The sequence below is a fragment of the Pteronotus mesoamericanus genome, unplaced genomic scaffold, assembly GCF_021234165.1.
Source record: "Pteronotus mesoamericanus isolate MK-2021 breed Mesoamerican mustached bat unplaced genomic scaffold, CSHL_Meso_final scaffold_85, whole genome shotgun sequence".
NCBI lineage: Eukaryota > Metazoa > Chordata > Mammalia > Chiroptera > Mormoopidae > Pteronotus > Pteronotus mesoamericanus.
In genome coordinates, this window is record NW_026555329.1 from 35,332,452 (window position 1) to 35,349,417 (window position 16,966).

At 37.3% G+C, this 16,966-nt stretch overlaps 1 protein-coding gene across 5 annotated transcripts in view; it reads right to left on the minus strand.

Annotated features, from left to right (window-relative positions):
* The window catches only part of NAPEPLD (N-acyl phosphatidylethanolamine phospholipase D), a 64,119-nt gene that overhangs the window by 9,925 nt on the left and 37,228 nt on the right, over positions 1–16,966 (minus strand). For 4 of the 5 annotated variants that reach the window (XM_054564449.1, XM_054564450.1, XM_054564451.1 and 1 more), the window contains 2 exons: positions 11,751–12,397; positions 3,147–3,261 (listed from right to left, as the gene is read on the minus strand). In XM_054564449.1, the coding sequence (XP_054420424.1) occupies positions 3,147–3,261; positions 11,751–12,397 (762 nt within the window). The remainder of the gene's footprint in view (positions 1–3,146; positions 3,262–11,750; positions 12,398–16,966) is intronic. The other variant, XM_054564454.1, reaches the window with a different exon arrangement.

A 16,966-nucleotide genomic window follows, 5' to 3' on the forward strand; every position in this document is an offset into this window, starting at 1 on the left:
GGGAAAAAGTGGATGGAGGATATGAAAGGCAAATCAAGGTTTTGGCCTGAGCAACTGGAAGAAGGGAATGGCTGTTTACTGAGATGTAAGAGAAACAAATTTGAGGGAAAATCAGGAAGTTTGGTTTTGGACTTAGGGTTTGGTACCCATGTTAAGGCAGTTGGAAATATAAATATGGATTATAGTAGAGGGGACACCTGATTTACAGAGGTACAATGGATAGGTAGTATTTAAAGCCGTAAGACTGATGAAAACCCCAAGGGAGTAACCAGCTAGAGAGGAGGTCCATGGACTGAGTCCTATGGCACTCACTGTTCAGAGAGAGCATAAATGAGGAACAACAGAGACTAAGAAGTGACAGCTGGTGATGTACTAGAAAAACCAGGAAAGTTTTCTGTGACTTAAAATGCACATATTTGCTAACAGTTATTGTAGCAAACATAACAGTTATTGTGTATTTTCTTCCATCTTCAATGGCTGCACAGTTCGGTGGCTACACAATAGCAAAAATGAAATACAGTTTTTCTTCTCTGCCCCCCCACCCTTACTTCTAGGTTTATTATGGCTATGTTAGGGGCATCAGGGATGCCTTTCCACTGAGTGTTGAATAACTTAGGTTTTAAGTATACATTGGTTACCAACAATTCCTACAGATAACTACTTATTAATGCATTGGTTGCCAACAGAAAGCTACTTTTAGTCTTTTTTTATGCATATAGGAGATTGTTAATATATCACCAATAAACTGTAACTTTAAGTCATAACCTAAATCAAGAAATTGCCCTTGCAAAACTATATTAGTTTGAGATTTCAAAATGATGAAATTCTTTCCCACTAAAATAACAATTTGTTTTATTAGTTTCCCCAATGCTCTACAAGTCTTAGCCAACAATACACTTACACAATCACCCTACACTAATAATTTATTTGCTAAACTATAACGTAGTACAGTTTTCAATGCTAAAATATGAGAGTTTCTTCATAGGTCAATTCTTGGCCATTTCAATCATCTAGAAGATAGGCCTAGAAGAAGGCAGGAAAGCCATCTGAGTGACTGAAAGCTTTATCTCATAGTTCAAGCAAAGGAGGCTAAAAATACCCCACAGTCCTCGGACCAAGCAACTATGTATAAAGCAAGACAGCAAATTAGAGATAAATAAGAGATAAGTGGTGGAAGCAGAAGCTCCCAGCCTCTAGACGGTAAGAGGAAGGCAACAGTACGTGTCCTTTTAAGGGGTATATGTTGTGATCTACTGCAATAGAAGATATTCAAAATGAAGACCCTGGTCATTTGAAAAGTTAACATGTTTCATAATGCCTAAAATTCATTTCCCCCAAAACTGAGTTGTTTTACATTTTAGTGCTTAAATACATCATCTAGGAAATCCACTCATCATTTCCTAGATAAACTGGATGTTGCGATATGCATAATTTCAAAGTGTTGCTGAGTTAAGGATGTTCTTAATCTGCTTATATTATAATAAGCAGCTAGTATAACTACTTACATGCAAATTGTTTTAAAGTGCTTAAAAATCAGGCAAACATCCTCCCCGAAAATTGTATCTATTTTATAATTGAACAAACTTGTGATCGTGAGGTTTATGCAATTCATGTCAAAATGTGAACAAATTCCAAATTGCTACGGCTAAACGTGAATTTTTATCATGTTTCATTAAGAAATAAAGATGGAAGTTAAATTTTCAACAGAAATAATTCTTGAAGGCTGAATAACACAGTAACTCTTGAAGACTGGGGTTTTCTGTTCTCTCATCTTCCCCATCTCAGTTAAGAGCACAACTGTCTCCAGTCACTGAAGGTAAAAATCTAGGAGTCATCCTAGATTCCTCTTTTTTGCACAAGTTTAATAAAATACTTCATCGAAGTCACTGGTATATATTACATATGGAACATATATATATACTTATATCTATATATGGAACACACACATATTTGGTGGAATAAGGAATGCCACCAAATATAGTGGTATACCAGTGGAAACCAATATCAAACTTCCCCCTTCTCCAAGTAACAGACACACATTCTCATTCTTCCTCCCCACCCCTGTGCTCATTCATTCCATTCCATCTCTCAACAGCGTAGCTCAGGGTTGCTGCATCATGATATGTGAATTTTGACTGGAGGGAGTAGGAAGTGGGAAGGCAGTGTATTAGGTAGTTTCGGAACAAGCTGCAACCTAGGAAAAAGGCAGGCCAGAAGGAACAGAAAGAAAGTACTTAAAACAGAATGAAAATGGGGTTCCTGCCCTGGGATGTGGAAGATGCCACATAAAACAAAGTAAAAGCCAACCATCCATTTCTAGATTTTGCTAAGGATAGGCCCTGGATCCAGGGAAGAAGAGAAGGCTTTCTTCTATCCTGCTTGATCCCAGAACTGGCTAATAGCAGAGTTCTAGGGTTCTACTACCTTAAGGAGAAAAAAAAAAAAAAAAGCAACTCTTCTATATTAGTCTAGGAGTAAAAATACCATTTATCCCAACACCTGGCACACAGAAGACACTGGATCAATGTTTACTGGATAAATATTTCTAAAAAGTTCCAAGCTGTCCAGCCTTACTTCTTCCATTGCCCTCCATATGACTCCCATATTCTGGCTGAACAGAATTCCTCACTATTCCCCATGCTTGCAGCCTTTGATCCTATACTCTTGCCTTTACCTCCTTGAAATGCCTTCTCATAGCCAGCTTCAAATGTCATCTCTTCATGAAGCTTTCCCTGATCCTTCCAATCAGTAACACCCCATCTCTGAGACCATTTACCCCTTTAGACACCTGTTTCAAAGATACTCTGTACGTGTCTTACATGTTCCACTAGAACAAAAGGCTCCTTGAGAGAGAAGATGCAATAATTCTTATTTCTGTTTCCCAAGACCACACACATTTTTTATTATAGAAACACATGCTTCATTACCTGTAGAAATAAGCCAAAAGAACAGCATGCAATGAGGGGTGGGTTTTTTTCACTATATAACTATTGTTTTACTAATTCAAGATTTACCACTTCATGTGATGACTATGAATCAAGCAGGTTCTGATTCCAGTTTGATCTCTGAACACACTGCCAAGTACAGTGATGCCTGAATCCATCATAGGTCAAATACAGAATCGGTTAATTTTATCACAAACTCACCTCATTTGCTAAGGCAAAAGTTCCCCAGTGAATGGCCACAGATTTCTTTGTTCGTACATCTTCATGAATCCTTACAGCTTCTTCTGGGTCTACATGCTGGTATTTCATAAACCACCTGATTAAACACAGCAGCTTATTAATTCTAACCTTTGAAATATACTGGGTTGGCCCAAAAGTTCATTTAGTTTTTTCTGTACAATGGCTCTAGTATTGCTTAGTTGTCTTTAACATCATTCAAAGAAATTTTGTTAGATTCTACTGTGACAGCTGTCATATCAGCGTGCATTTTTTAAAAACTTACAAAAACTGATGAATTTTTGTGCAGCCATTGAAGATGGAAGAAAATACACAACATTCTCAGCATATTATGCTTTATTATTATCAAGAAAGATAAAAACGCAACTGAACCACAAAGAAAGATTTGTGCAGTGTATGGAGAAGGTGCTGTCACTGATCGAAGGTGTCAAAAGTGCTTGACAAAGTTTCTCGGTACTATTGACATTTTGGCCAAACAATTTTTTGCTGTAGGGCTGTCTTATGCATTGGAAGATGTTTAGCAGCACCCCTGGCCTCACTAGACCAATAGAAGGAGATAGCCAACATACTCAAAATAGCCAAATCAATGAAGTTATTGGTGAAAATGAAAAATGTATCTTTGATTTTATGGAAGAAACTAAATGGACTTTTTGGAAACCCAATATAACAAGAGCTTCATCTAATTAAACTTTTAAGATTCTGCACAGGAATAAATCATAGTAAGCAAAACCATCCCTCTTGAGTCTACTTTTATTAAGAAAAAATTAAGCAAAAATATTTCATGTATCAACTGCTGCACAATAGGTAAATATCAAGCAAAACTTCCTTTTAAATAGTAAGATTTGTGTTATGTTTATTTTTATTTTACTGATGACTTACTACTGTATTTTGTTGTATAGAATGAGTACATTTTTGCCCAGATTTGAGGAAAAAATAACAGTGCACATTATATATGGGTAGTACTAATTCCATACCTATATAAATGTTTTTAATTCTTTTATTTATGCTTATGTGTTAAAAGTGTAACTGTAGAAAGCAATAAAAATATCTGTATGCAGAATAATACCCTGGAATACAATAACTGGTTTTGTTTTTTAATATAAATAAATAAACAATTGGATTTAAAAATTAAAATGAAAGATTTTTTTTCCCTGAAAGTTTGGGCCAAAAATGTGGGTGCATATTATGCATGGCAAAATACAGGTATCCTGAAGATATGTCTTACTGTTACTTTAAAATGTAGATATTTTACACTCCTGGAAAGCATCAAAACAATGGGTAAAGAATTAGAAACTAAAATTCTAACTGAAAAGAACCTGAATAATGTGCTCAAACAAATTCTTTTAAAACTTGATTAAGTGAAAAGCCAACAAAAATTAGTGTATAATATGTAAAGATCTGCAGCAAAAATATCCCATTACTATTCAAGGATTTTATTTAAACAGCATACAACTGAACAGTGAGGTGTCTGGTTGGACAAGAAGAGATGGTTCATGAGGGGGACTAATTAGAGTGCAGAAACACTGAAAGGCCACCTAATGCCTTGGAAAGAACACGGTACACTTTAAGGAGAAAGACCCATACAAAGGGAAAGTGTACTATCTACAAGCAAGTCCTTTGCTTTCCCAGCCATCAGTTTAGAAGAGGAAAAACAACATTGTCTTCACATTGTTTATATCCTAGGTCTGCTACTGCCAAGTACTGCTGCAGTCAAGACTAATGGGTATGGACTCAGCACAGGTGCTTCTGTACATTACAAAACACATCATGGAAACAGCTACAGGATTGTTACGTACAGTAGGTGTTGCCAAGCCCTTCGGGAGCCTAGAAACAGAGCCACTGTGTTCTGGGCAGCAGATAAGAGAGGCACTGTTCTCCATAGCTCATTACACAGAATACAATTATTGGTCTTTCTGCTTACTTTTTAAAAACCTCTACTGCAAATCAAAAGATAGACATACTCCTTTCTACCCTCAAGTCTGTTGGAAATAACTACAATTTTTACTGTGGTGTAAAGTTACAGTAAAGACTTATAACCGACCGATTTGGACAGAATAATTCCCCAAGTAGGGATGACATTCCGAGCCTGTTGTTGAAAGTCATTTTTGGTATAATCATCTGAAATTTATAGAGTTACTTCTAAAACTGTTAATACTAAGCAGAGATTACACAATAGAGACTACTACAATGTAAATCTCGTAGAGCAAATAATGTCCTCCCCATCCTTTTACCATCTCAATAACAAGACAGCTGTAATACAAGCAGAAAGGGAAAATTGCATAAGTGAATCTGTGTATCTGGATGTACATATTAAATCATCACATATATATGAAAAATTTATATTTTGCTACATATGAAAACTTAACTTTTATAATTACAAATGAGATTCAAATATGTTACAAACATATACTGAGTAAATATCAACATCATATGAAACTGATTTATGAACACCTTAACTGATGTTTTGAGAGGTTTATTAGAATTCAGAATTAGAAATAAGTGGAAAAGTGAAATTCAAACACTCTTACTGATTTAAAATAATACAATAGGATTGAATCAGTGAGATGGAGGATAAGATAGAAAAAAGCTCCCAGAAAGAGCAAGAAAATGAAAAAAGACTCAGAAAGAATGAAGAGGTGTAGGAAAATGCAAGAAAACCTGAAACATAATAATGCCATATAATAGAGATACCAGAAGGAGAAGAGGAGGAGGAAGGGATAAAGAACCTGTTTGGAAAGGTAATGATGGAAAACTTCCCTAATTTGAGGAGAGAAGTCACACAAGTCCAGGAAGCACAGAGGGTCCCATTCAAGAGGAACCCAATGAGGCCCACTCCAAACACATCATAATAAAAATGGCAAATACCAAAGCCAAAGAGAGAATCTTAAAAGGCATAAAGGGAGAAGGAGAAAGTAACACACAAGGGAAACACGATAAGGCTAACAGCTGACTTCTCAACACCAACAATACAAACCAGAAAGGAGTGGCAAGAAATATTCCAAGTAATGAAAAGCAAAGGCCTGCAACCAAGACTGCTCTACCCAGCAAGGCTCTCAATTAAAATGGAAGGCAAAATAAGAAGTTTCCCAGACAAAAGAAGGCTAAAAGAATACACCTCCACCAAACCAGTACTGCAAAATATGCTAAAGGGACTGCTTTAAGAAGATGAAGAAAAAGAGTGAGAAAGAGAGGAACTCACATAAAAAGGGAAAAAATGAATAAATACCTATCAATAATTAACTTTAAATGTAAATGGATTAAATGTTCCAATCAAAAGACATAGGGTAGCTAAATGGATAAGAAGACATGACCCACACATATGCTGCCTATAAGAGACCCACCTCAGAACAAAGGATCTACACAGACAGAGAGTAAGGGGATGGAAAAATATATTCCAAGCAAATGGACAAGAAAAAAATCATGGGTAGTCATACTTATATCAGACAAAACAGATTTCAAAACAAAGGCCATAAAAAGAGACCCAGAAGGACACTTCATAATACTCAAAGGAAGAATTCATCAAGAAGAGATAAACACTGTAAATCTATATGCACCCAACATAGGAGCACACAAATATATAAGGAAAGTCTTGGAGGACTTCAAGAAAGATATAGGCAGCAAAACACTGATAGTAGGGGATTTTAACACCCCACTGTCAACAATGGATAGATCTTTCAAACAAAACAACAACAAGGATATTGTGGAACTGAATGACCCATTAGATTAACTAGACTTAAGTGACATACATATAACTTTACATCCCAAAGAAGCAAAACACACATTCTTTTCAAATGCACATGATACATTTTCAAAGACAGACCACATGATAGGACACAAGACAAGCCTCAACAAATTCAAGAAAATTGAAATCATAACAAGCATTTTATCAGACTACAAGGGCTTGAAACTAGAAACCAACCTTAAGGAAAAAACTCAAATATTTCAACTCATGGAGACTGAATAGCATGCTATTAAACAATGAATGGGTCAATAATGAGATCAAAGAAGACATCAAAAAGTTTCTGGAAACAAATGAAAATGAACACACAACAGTCCAAACCTTTGGGCCACAGCAAAGGCAACCCTGTAAGTTCATAGCAATACAGGCCTACCTAAAAAAGATAGAAACATTTCAAATAAACGACCTAACCCTACATCTTCAAAAAATGGAGAAACAACAAACAAAGCCAAGAGCAAGTAAAAGGAAGGAAATAATCAAGATCAAAGCAGAACTGAATGACATAGAGATGAAAAGAACAATTCAAAGGATCAACCAAACCAGGATCTGGTTCTTTGAAAAGATAAAATCAACAGGACTTTAAGCAGAGAGAGGACCCGAATAAATAATATCAGACATGAAAGAGGAGAAATTACAACTGATACCACAGAAATACAAAGGATTTTAAGAAATTACTGTGAACAATTATATGCCAAGATATTTGAAAACCTCGATGAAATGGACAAATTTCTAGAAAAAGATAACCTTCCAACACTGAATGAAGAAAAAGTAGAAAGCCTGAACAGTCTGATAACAGCTGGTAATATTGAAGCAGTAATCAAAAAACCCCTGGCACACAAAAGCCGTGGACCAGATGGTTTCACAGGAGAATTTTACAAAACATTTAAGGAAAAGCTAATCCCTGTCCTTCCCAGAATATTCCAAAAAATCCAAGGAGAGGGAAGACTCCCAAACTCTTTTTATGAAGCCAGTATCATCCTAATCCCAAAACCAGATAAAGACACAACAAAGAAAGAAAGCTACAGGCCAATACTGCTGATGAACGCAGAAACTAAAACCCTCAACAAAATATTGGGAAACCGCATCTGGCAATATATTGAAAAGGTCATCCACCATGATCAAGTGGGATTCATCCCAGGGATGCAAGGATGGTTCTATATTCACAAATCAATAAATGTAATACATCACATAAACAAAAGGGAAGACAAAAAAAAATACATGATCATCTCAATAGATGCAGAAAAAGCATTTGATAAGGTAAAGCATCCATTTATGATAAACACACTCAGCAGAGTGGGAATAAATGGGTCATACTTCAACATAATACAGGCCATATATGAAAAACCTACAGCCAACATTATACTCAATGGCAAAAACTAAAAGCTTTCCACTAGGATCAGGAACAAGACAAGGCTGTCAGCTTTCACCACTTCTAATCAACATAGTATTGGAAGTCCTAGCCACAGCGATCAGACAAGGAAATGAAATAAAAGGCATTCAAACTGGAAAAGAGGAAGTAAAACTGTCACTGTTTGCAAATGACATGATAGTGTTCATAGAAAACCCCATAGACTCCACCATAAAACTACTTGGCCTATAAGTAAATTTGGCAAAACAATGGGATACAAAGTCAATATTCAGAAATCGAAGTTATTTTTGTACACCAACAATGACACATTAGAATCATAAATATGAGGAAAAATCCCATTTGCTATAGCAACAAGAAAAATAAAGTACCTAGCAATAAGCTTAACCAAGGAGGTAAAAGACCTGTATGTGGAAAATGGTACAACACTGAAGAAAGAAACTAAGAAAGACACAAATAAATGGAAGCATATACCATGTTCATGGATTGGAAGAATTAACATCATCAAAATGTCCATACCAAAGCAATTTGTAGATTCAATGCAATCCCTATTAAATGCCAATGATGTATTTCACAAATAGAGAACAAATGTTTCAAAAATTTATATGGAAACATAAATGACCTGAATAGCTGCAGCAATCTTGAGAAAGAAGAACAAAGTAGGGGGATCACAATACCTAACATCAAACTACATTACAAGGCCACTGTAATCGAAACAGTCTGGTACTGGCATAAGAACAGACACATAGATCAATGGAACAAAATAGAGAGCCCAGAAATAAACCCATATCTCTATGGGCAATTAATATTGGTCAATGGGTGCAGAAACATAAAATGGAGTAAAATAGCCTCTTCAACAAATGGTGTTGGGAAATCTGGACAGCTACTTGCAAAATATTGATATTCAACCACCAACTTACACCATACACAAAAATAAACTCAAGATGGATGAAAGACTTAAATATAAGAAGCAACACCATAAAAGTCCTCGAGAACATAGGCAGAAAACTCTCAGGTATTCCACACAGCAGTATTTTCACTTTTATGTCCCCTAGAGCAAGGGACGTAAAGGAAAGAATAAACAAATAGGACTTCATCAAAATAAGAAGCTCTGTATGGCTAAAGAGAAGATCAGCAAAATGAAAAGGGACCAACCATATGGGAAAATATATTTGCCAGTGATACCTCGGACAATGGTTTGGTCTCCAAAATATATAAAGAAGATAAAAAATCCAGTTAAAAAACAGGCAAAAGACCTGAACAGACACTTCTCCAAGGAGGACATACTCAGGGCCCAGAGACATGAAAGGATGCTCAGCACCACTAGCCATCAGACAGGTGCAAATTAAAACCACAATGAGATACCACTTCACACCTCTCAGAATGGCCATCATAAACAACTCAACAAATAACACATGCTACAGAGGTTTTGGAGAAAAGGGAACCCTAGTGCGCTGTTGGGGGAATGGAGACTGGTGCAACCGCTGTGGTAAACGGATTGGAATTTCCTCAAAGCACTAAAAATGGAACTGCCTTTTGACCTGGCAATTCCACTGCTCAGATTATACCCTATGAATCCCAAAACACCAATTCAAAAGAACCTATGCACCCCAATGTTCATAGCAGCACAATTTACAGTAGCCAAGTGCTGGAAGCAACCTAAGTGCCCAGCAATAAATGAGTGGATCAAAAAACTATGGTACATTTACACAATGGAATACTACACAGCAGAAAGAAAGGAAGAGCTACTACCCTTCGCGACAGCATGGATGGAACTAGAGACCATTATGCTAAGTGAAATAGGCCAGGGGATGAAAGACAAATACCATATGATCTCACCTATAAGTGGAACCTAATCAAGAAAACAAGCAAGGAAAAAAATATAACCATCAACACAGAGAGAGAAAAGAAACTGACAGTAACAAGAAGCGGGGGGGGATAACAGGGAAAAGAAGGGGAAGGGCCAAATCAAGGAACATGTATAAAGGACCCATGGACAAAGCCAAAGTGGGGAAGGATTGAGGGTGGGAGGTGGGTGGGTGGGGCTGGGAAAGTGGTGGCAGGAAAATAGAGACAAATGTATTTGAACAAGAAAAAAAAATTTTTAAATAAAGAATAGTTTAAAATAAGGTTAAAATATCCAGCCCTTTAAAGAAGCTAGAAAAAAACATAAATGCAAGAAATAAACATTAATAAAGGCAGTAAAGAAATGGTTTAGTGAACTTTGAAAGTTAACTAAGTAAAACAGGGGACATGCTTGGTTTGCGGGTCTGGTCTCCAGTTGGGCCAGCACATGGGAGAGGCAACCGATCTATGTTTCTCTTTCACATCGACGTTTCTCTCCCTCTCTTTCTCCCTCCCCTCCCCTCTCTCTAAATAAATAAATAACATCTTTTTAAAAAGTTAGTAAAACAAAATCAGATGGAAACCAATGATCAGATTTGCTCAATTCATATTAGCATTCTTCTGCTTGCAGGATTGCCTAAAGAAAGTTATACAAAAAACTGTAGCAATCTATCCGTGCATGCACATCAGAAAATAAAACTAACTTTGTTGATTTAAAATCCTCGCTCAAGGATACGTTATTGATTTTAGAAAGAAGGGAGAGAGAAACATAAATGTGAAAGAGAAACATTGATCAGTTGCATCCTGTACATGTCCCGGGGAACAAATCCACAACCTAGGTATGTGCCCTGACCAGGGATCAAACCTGACATCTTTTGGTGTATGGGACAATGGTTCAACAAACTGAGACACCTAGCCAAAGCTAAACATTTTTTAAATTAATCCTTACTTTGTTACTGTTTTTATTTTCTCTTGTACATATCAACGTGAGTTGACTGAAATCACTTCCTTTCCTTAAATAGACAGTATTAAGGAAAACAAAGGCAGTGGATGGGTCTCCTGTGGAACATGTTAGTGTCACCTTTATCTGCTATGAAGTAAAAGTGAGTATGTAGAGGTTGGAGGGCAAGTGGTGGGTAATGCAATAATGTCATTACCAGATTAAAATCAGTGCCAAGTGAAATAAAACCATCACGAGGGACTATAGGCCTATTCCCTGGCTTTCCTCTGGTTAACATGAAAGCTTAAGACAGGGTGCATTCCAGTCATGGAGCAACAAGTGGTTATAGGAGAGTATCCTCCATGTAAAAGAAGGAACAAGAGTTAGGTTTGATACTGGCTGATCAGTTTAACTGGAGTCAAAATGGTGTGTGGACTCGTGGGTTAGATATAGAAATTCTTTTTTCTTGGTATTATAATTTCTGGTATTGAATAATTACTTAATATAACTATTTAAAAATTTTAATTGAAACTGACCCACCAACCCCCAAAACATAACAAAGTCCACCATTAAAATCACAAATATTACAGTTTCATAAAATCATGACTACTTTACTTTTAAGTTCAGTTAGCTTATACGGAATAGAAGTAGGAATGTTTTCTTTGAAAGTCCACATACCTTGGTTCATATGCTCCAATGGGAATAGCTGCAAGGTCAAAAGGACCAAATCGTTTTCCTATCTCTTCAAATGCAGGGCAATATCCAGTGTCTCCTGCAAAAAAAAATCGACACGAAGGGCCCAACACAGACCAGCTGCCCCACAGAACCTTGTTGTCATCCATTAGGGTCCTTTTACACCAGTGCTGGGAAGGTGTAAAGACAAAGGTGACCTTATCATGTCCAGGGACACAATTTTCCTTCCACCAGTCCAGCTCGATCACATTCTCACAGCCGTATTTTTGCATCCAGTCGAGGAGACCCAATGGCACAAACCACCTCAACTCATTACCAAATCGCTCATTCAAAGCAATGACAGAATTGTAGTCCAGGTGGTCATAGTGGTTGTGACTGATAAGGACCGCATCTATTGGAGGGAGTTCACTTACAGTGCATGGGGGATGCCGAAAACGCTTTGGACCCAGGAATTGCAACGGTGAAGCACGAGAGCTAAAGATGGGGTCCGTGAGAAATATGAGCTCATCCATTTCTACCATTACTGTCGCATGTCCCAGCCATGTGACTCTTAAGCCACCTTCATTCACTCCGGCTGCTTCAGGGTCATCAATAAAATATGGCTTAAGCACTGGGAGTTCTTTATCAAGTTCCTATGTGTATAAAGAAAGAAAAGTAGCCATTAGAAAAAATGAAAAGGTATTATGTCATTGCAAAACTTATTTGATATAAATTTAAAAAATAAGAGCTATTTGGGGAGAACTGAAGTCATTCAATAAATTTACTATTCTTGCTTTTCTCTTGAAAATGCATACTTCTTTCTGAATCGGCCTCATTATTCATGACAATATAGTAATATAAGACCCTCTTAGCCCCAAATGCAATAGACAAAGGGAAAATTAAATTTAAAACTTGGGGCACTGATGAATGTACTAAAAGTTTTCCAAGGCTCTCTTCTGTAAGTACTAGTAGTAGACAAACCTAGCTGCACTCAGTTGGCCGTTGACATTTCAGCTGGCTGGCACATTTGCTTGAGAACTGTCTTAGGCACAGGTCAGTCCTTGGAAACAGTTAAGGAAAACTTACAACCATTCATTTATAAATCGTGGATCTCAGATATGAGTCTGGCTTTCTGAGTACACAGAATTCGAAGCAGAGCACTGTAAGGATTCTTGGGCAGATCACAATTATAAATGGTTCTACTCATTCTTTCTTTTAAGGTGTTCTGCCATTGATCAAACCAATGCACAAAACATGGTCCCTGCCGGGGAAAAGGTGATCACTTTTAGCAGTAAACAAATGTATGTAAAACAATAACTACAACAAAATGTGATGTTATTCCTTTGGTTGTTCTACATTTTTTTTCTTGGATTAGGCTAGACCAAGAAGCAGCTGTGTTTTGGGATCACACTTCTGAATGTTATAAAACTGCTTTTATGAATTATGCTTTGGTGTCATGCTATCAAGTTGCATCGAAGTCTCTGACGAAGTCACCTTACAATACCTGGCTTAGTACCACCTTCACCTATACCTTCCCACTCACCCCAGAAACATTTCTCTTAATTCTTAGTAACAGGAAAAGCTCTTCACCAGAAAAAACTGGCTTCATGCATTGGGCTGTCACTGGGAAAACTCAGTTCATGCTTCCCTTTTCACTTGGACAAGGATGTTCAGAGTAAAAGCTGAAGCTGCAGCTTCAGCAATGTGCAGGCCATGATCGAACATATTTCTATACTAATTTTATTCTTGATTTTATTTGTCTATCCTCCATAGTCCACTTGCTCTTACATGTTCATCCATTTTTTACTGCTACATGTATTTTTATAAGTTGCTGCAAATCAATCTTGAAAAGGGTTTGGTAGTGGATAATTACGTTAAACACAAGCCATGCTACAGCCTAACAGGAAGAAGAAAGAGCCCTATTGCAACAGGCATTACAGACACAGCGACTTCCGTGAGTTCTTGGAGAATGATGAGAAGTTCGTGATGCAGGAAAAAAGGAAGAAGGGCATGTCAGGTAAAGAAAGTGCCCAAGTAAAGGAACAGAGACAAATGGAACTGGCGTTTGTGGGCAAGGGACAAACTAAATCTACAAAGGATCAGAATATATTAAGAGTCCTGAATGCCGTACTCTACCCCGGGACAATGAGAAAGCATCTTAAAAAATAAAAAAGACATGATCCAATTTCTGTCAACAGAATACACTGTCAGAGTGAACATGATGACCTTAAAGTGTGTCACAATGATTGACTTGAAACGAAGACCTGAACAAAGGAGACAGCAATGAGCAAGGGGCAAGAGAGGGCAGGTGAGGGAGATGTAGATGAAGGCGAACTGAGAGGTCACAGAGATGATCTGAGTGGGAAAAGGGCCTGGACAGAAGAAGAGAAATAGCAGGATGATGATGTGGAGGATGACAACCATTTCCCTTAGCCACCCTAAGTCTTAGTTTCCTCATCTGAAAAATGGGTATAACAATTGTACCTAAACGCCACTGCCGCGGGGCCTGAATTACAAGTGCCTAACACACTGTAAGCACCCACCAAGCATTCCAAAAGGAGAAGAAAGCTCAACCCTGACAACCAATCAGGCCACCAACTCTATAGAGCTTCCATTTTCCCTGTTTCCTTTCTCAGAGTTACTAACCTACTTAAGATCCTAAGTGACATCCAGACACTTTAAAGTCCTCCGGATTGCTCAGCTGTCTTCCTGTCAACTCAACCCATTCACCAGAGCGACCTCAAAAGCAGTCTACTTATGGTATAACTCTCCTGCTTGACAAAACACGTCTCACCTCAGCGCAGCAGTTAAGCCTGTTTGGACTGCCCCAATCCCCCTTCCAGTTGTTTCATTCAACTCTGCAGTGCTCTGTGTCCCACCTACGCCGGGACTGCTCTCTGTTCCCAGATTGATCTTGAGATCCCTGCATAATACTGATCGCATTACTCATCCTTGTAAGTACTTAATCAAATGCACACGCTTCGTAAGACCATCCCTGGGGGTCCACTGCTGGAAGCAATCACTCCTGCCTCTCAACTTCTATGCAACTTTGTTCATGCATCAACTATGAAAATTCTGTCCTATACCCCGGTTAAATGTATACAGATGTATTTTGTGTCTTATTCAACTAAGAATCACTCACAGTGCCAGTTCAATGATTAAATACAATATGTGCTTAATAAAATTAGTTGGATGAATGAGTGAATGAATGAATTGATGAATGAATGTAAATTTTTCAAGTCAGTTATCAAAGTTAGTAGTCAGGATTAGTGAACAATAACACATGCCATATGGTGTACTTACCAAGAATAAGGAGAAAAGAGTCAATGAATATAAAACTGAGTACCTACCATATGTCAAGCTTTCTATTAGGCACCTAATAATGATGAATTATCTAAAACAGGGTAAGGAGGTTTACAGCTGTTGAGTATACAAAACACAGAGTTCTTTTATTTTTTATGATTGTACTATTTTTCCATACAAACAACTGTAAACATACTTTTGCCCCATCCTGTATATCAAGTGCTTTAGTGTAGCACAAAATAACATGAACAATAGCTACCATTTATGGAGCACTTACATACTATACAATGTACTAACTTCATAAAAAATTTTTAGTTTAGCCCTGGCCAGGTAGCTCAGAGCACCATCCCAACATGCCAAGACTGCAGATTTGATACCCAATCAGAACAATAAATTAATGTTTCTCTCTCTCTCTCTCTCTCTCTCTCTCAAATCAATCAAAAAATAAAGGCTGCTGCAGGCAAGTTTAAAAACAACAAAAAAAAATTTAGTTTAATACCAACTGCAGTACTGGAGGTAGGTATACTAACTATCTCCACTTTACTGGTGAGAAAACAAAAAATTAGAGAAGTCACAACATTCATACAAGGTAACCCAGCAGCTAGCTTCCATACATACTGTCTCTCATCATTACACTGCTCTGAAATATTATCTCATTTAATACATTTTTGTTTTTTAAGTAACAACCAGGTGATCACATGGGGGAGAACAGGACACAAAGAACTTTCAGAGATGATGGGTATGTTCATTTATCTTGATGGTGGTGATTGTTTTATGGGTATATACTTATGTCGAAACTCATCAAGTTGTACTTTTTGAATATGTGGAGTTTGTATTATATTAATAAAACTATTAAAAATATTTGCCATGATGGGTGTGGCCCAGCTGAGTTGGGCATCCTCTTGCAAAGCGAAAGGTCCCTGGTGTGATTTCCAGTCAGAGCACCTGCCTGCGTTGCGGGTTGCTACCGGTTGGGGCACTTACGAGAAGCAGCCAATAGATGTTTGGCTCTCTTTCTCCCTCCCTTCCTCTCTCTCTAAAAATAAAGAAATAAAATCTTTTTAAAAAATAAAAACCATGTGAAGTTTAGTAACTGGTATTATCTATTGATTGTTCAGGGGAAACAAAACCTTTAATAGAGTACCTGTGGCAGATCCAACTTGTTCTCCAAACAAAGTATTAACAGGTAAAGTGCTGAAAGAACACAGTCACAAAGGACCATACATTATATGATCCTATTTTTTACAAAATATCAGGAGTAGGCAAAATCATAGACACAGAAAATAGGCTAGCAACTTGCAGGGGCTGGAGTAGGGCAGGAGAATTGGAGGGTGGTGACTAAAGACATGCGTTTCTTTTTAGGGTAACAAGTATATATTATATTGTAGCAATGGCTGCACAACTCTAAGCATACTAAAACACACTGAACTGCATACTTTTGTGGTAGGTGAATTATACCTCAACAAAGCTGTTTTCTAAAAAAGGCAAATAACTGATATCTGAATTAAGCAATCACATTTTTCTCATGCTCCTTTTTCATGCTAAGTTCATCACAAAAGAGAAGCTTGTTTTAAAGAATTTGATATTTAGCGACTATCCCATAAAACTCAAAGAAATAGTCTACTATTGAGATTCCAGAAGTATTTTTTTTAACTTGGTCATCAGAGTTTGAAAAGGCACACAGAATGGAGGTTGGGTAATTCTTGTGCATTTGAAGAAACCAAGTATTCACTTGGCATTTTCTTGACTGATACTAGATTTTTCTTGGCCAGTCTTCCTTTTTGAAAGCAGCAAATGGGAAAATTTTTAGGCCCATAATTAACCAGTACATTAGTTAATATTTTACTTATCTTGGGGAAAGGGGAAAATCCTAACATTCACTCAACCACTAATCTTTGCCAGCACTTTAGGTGCATTAT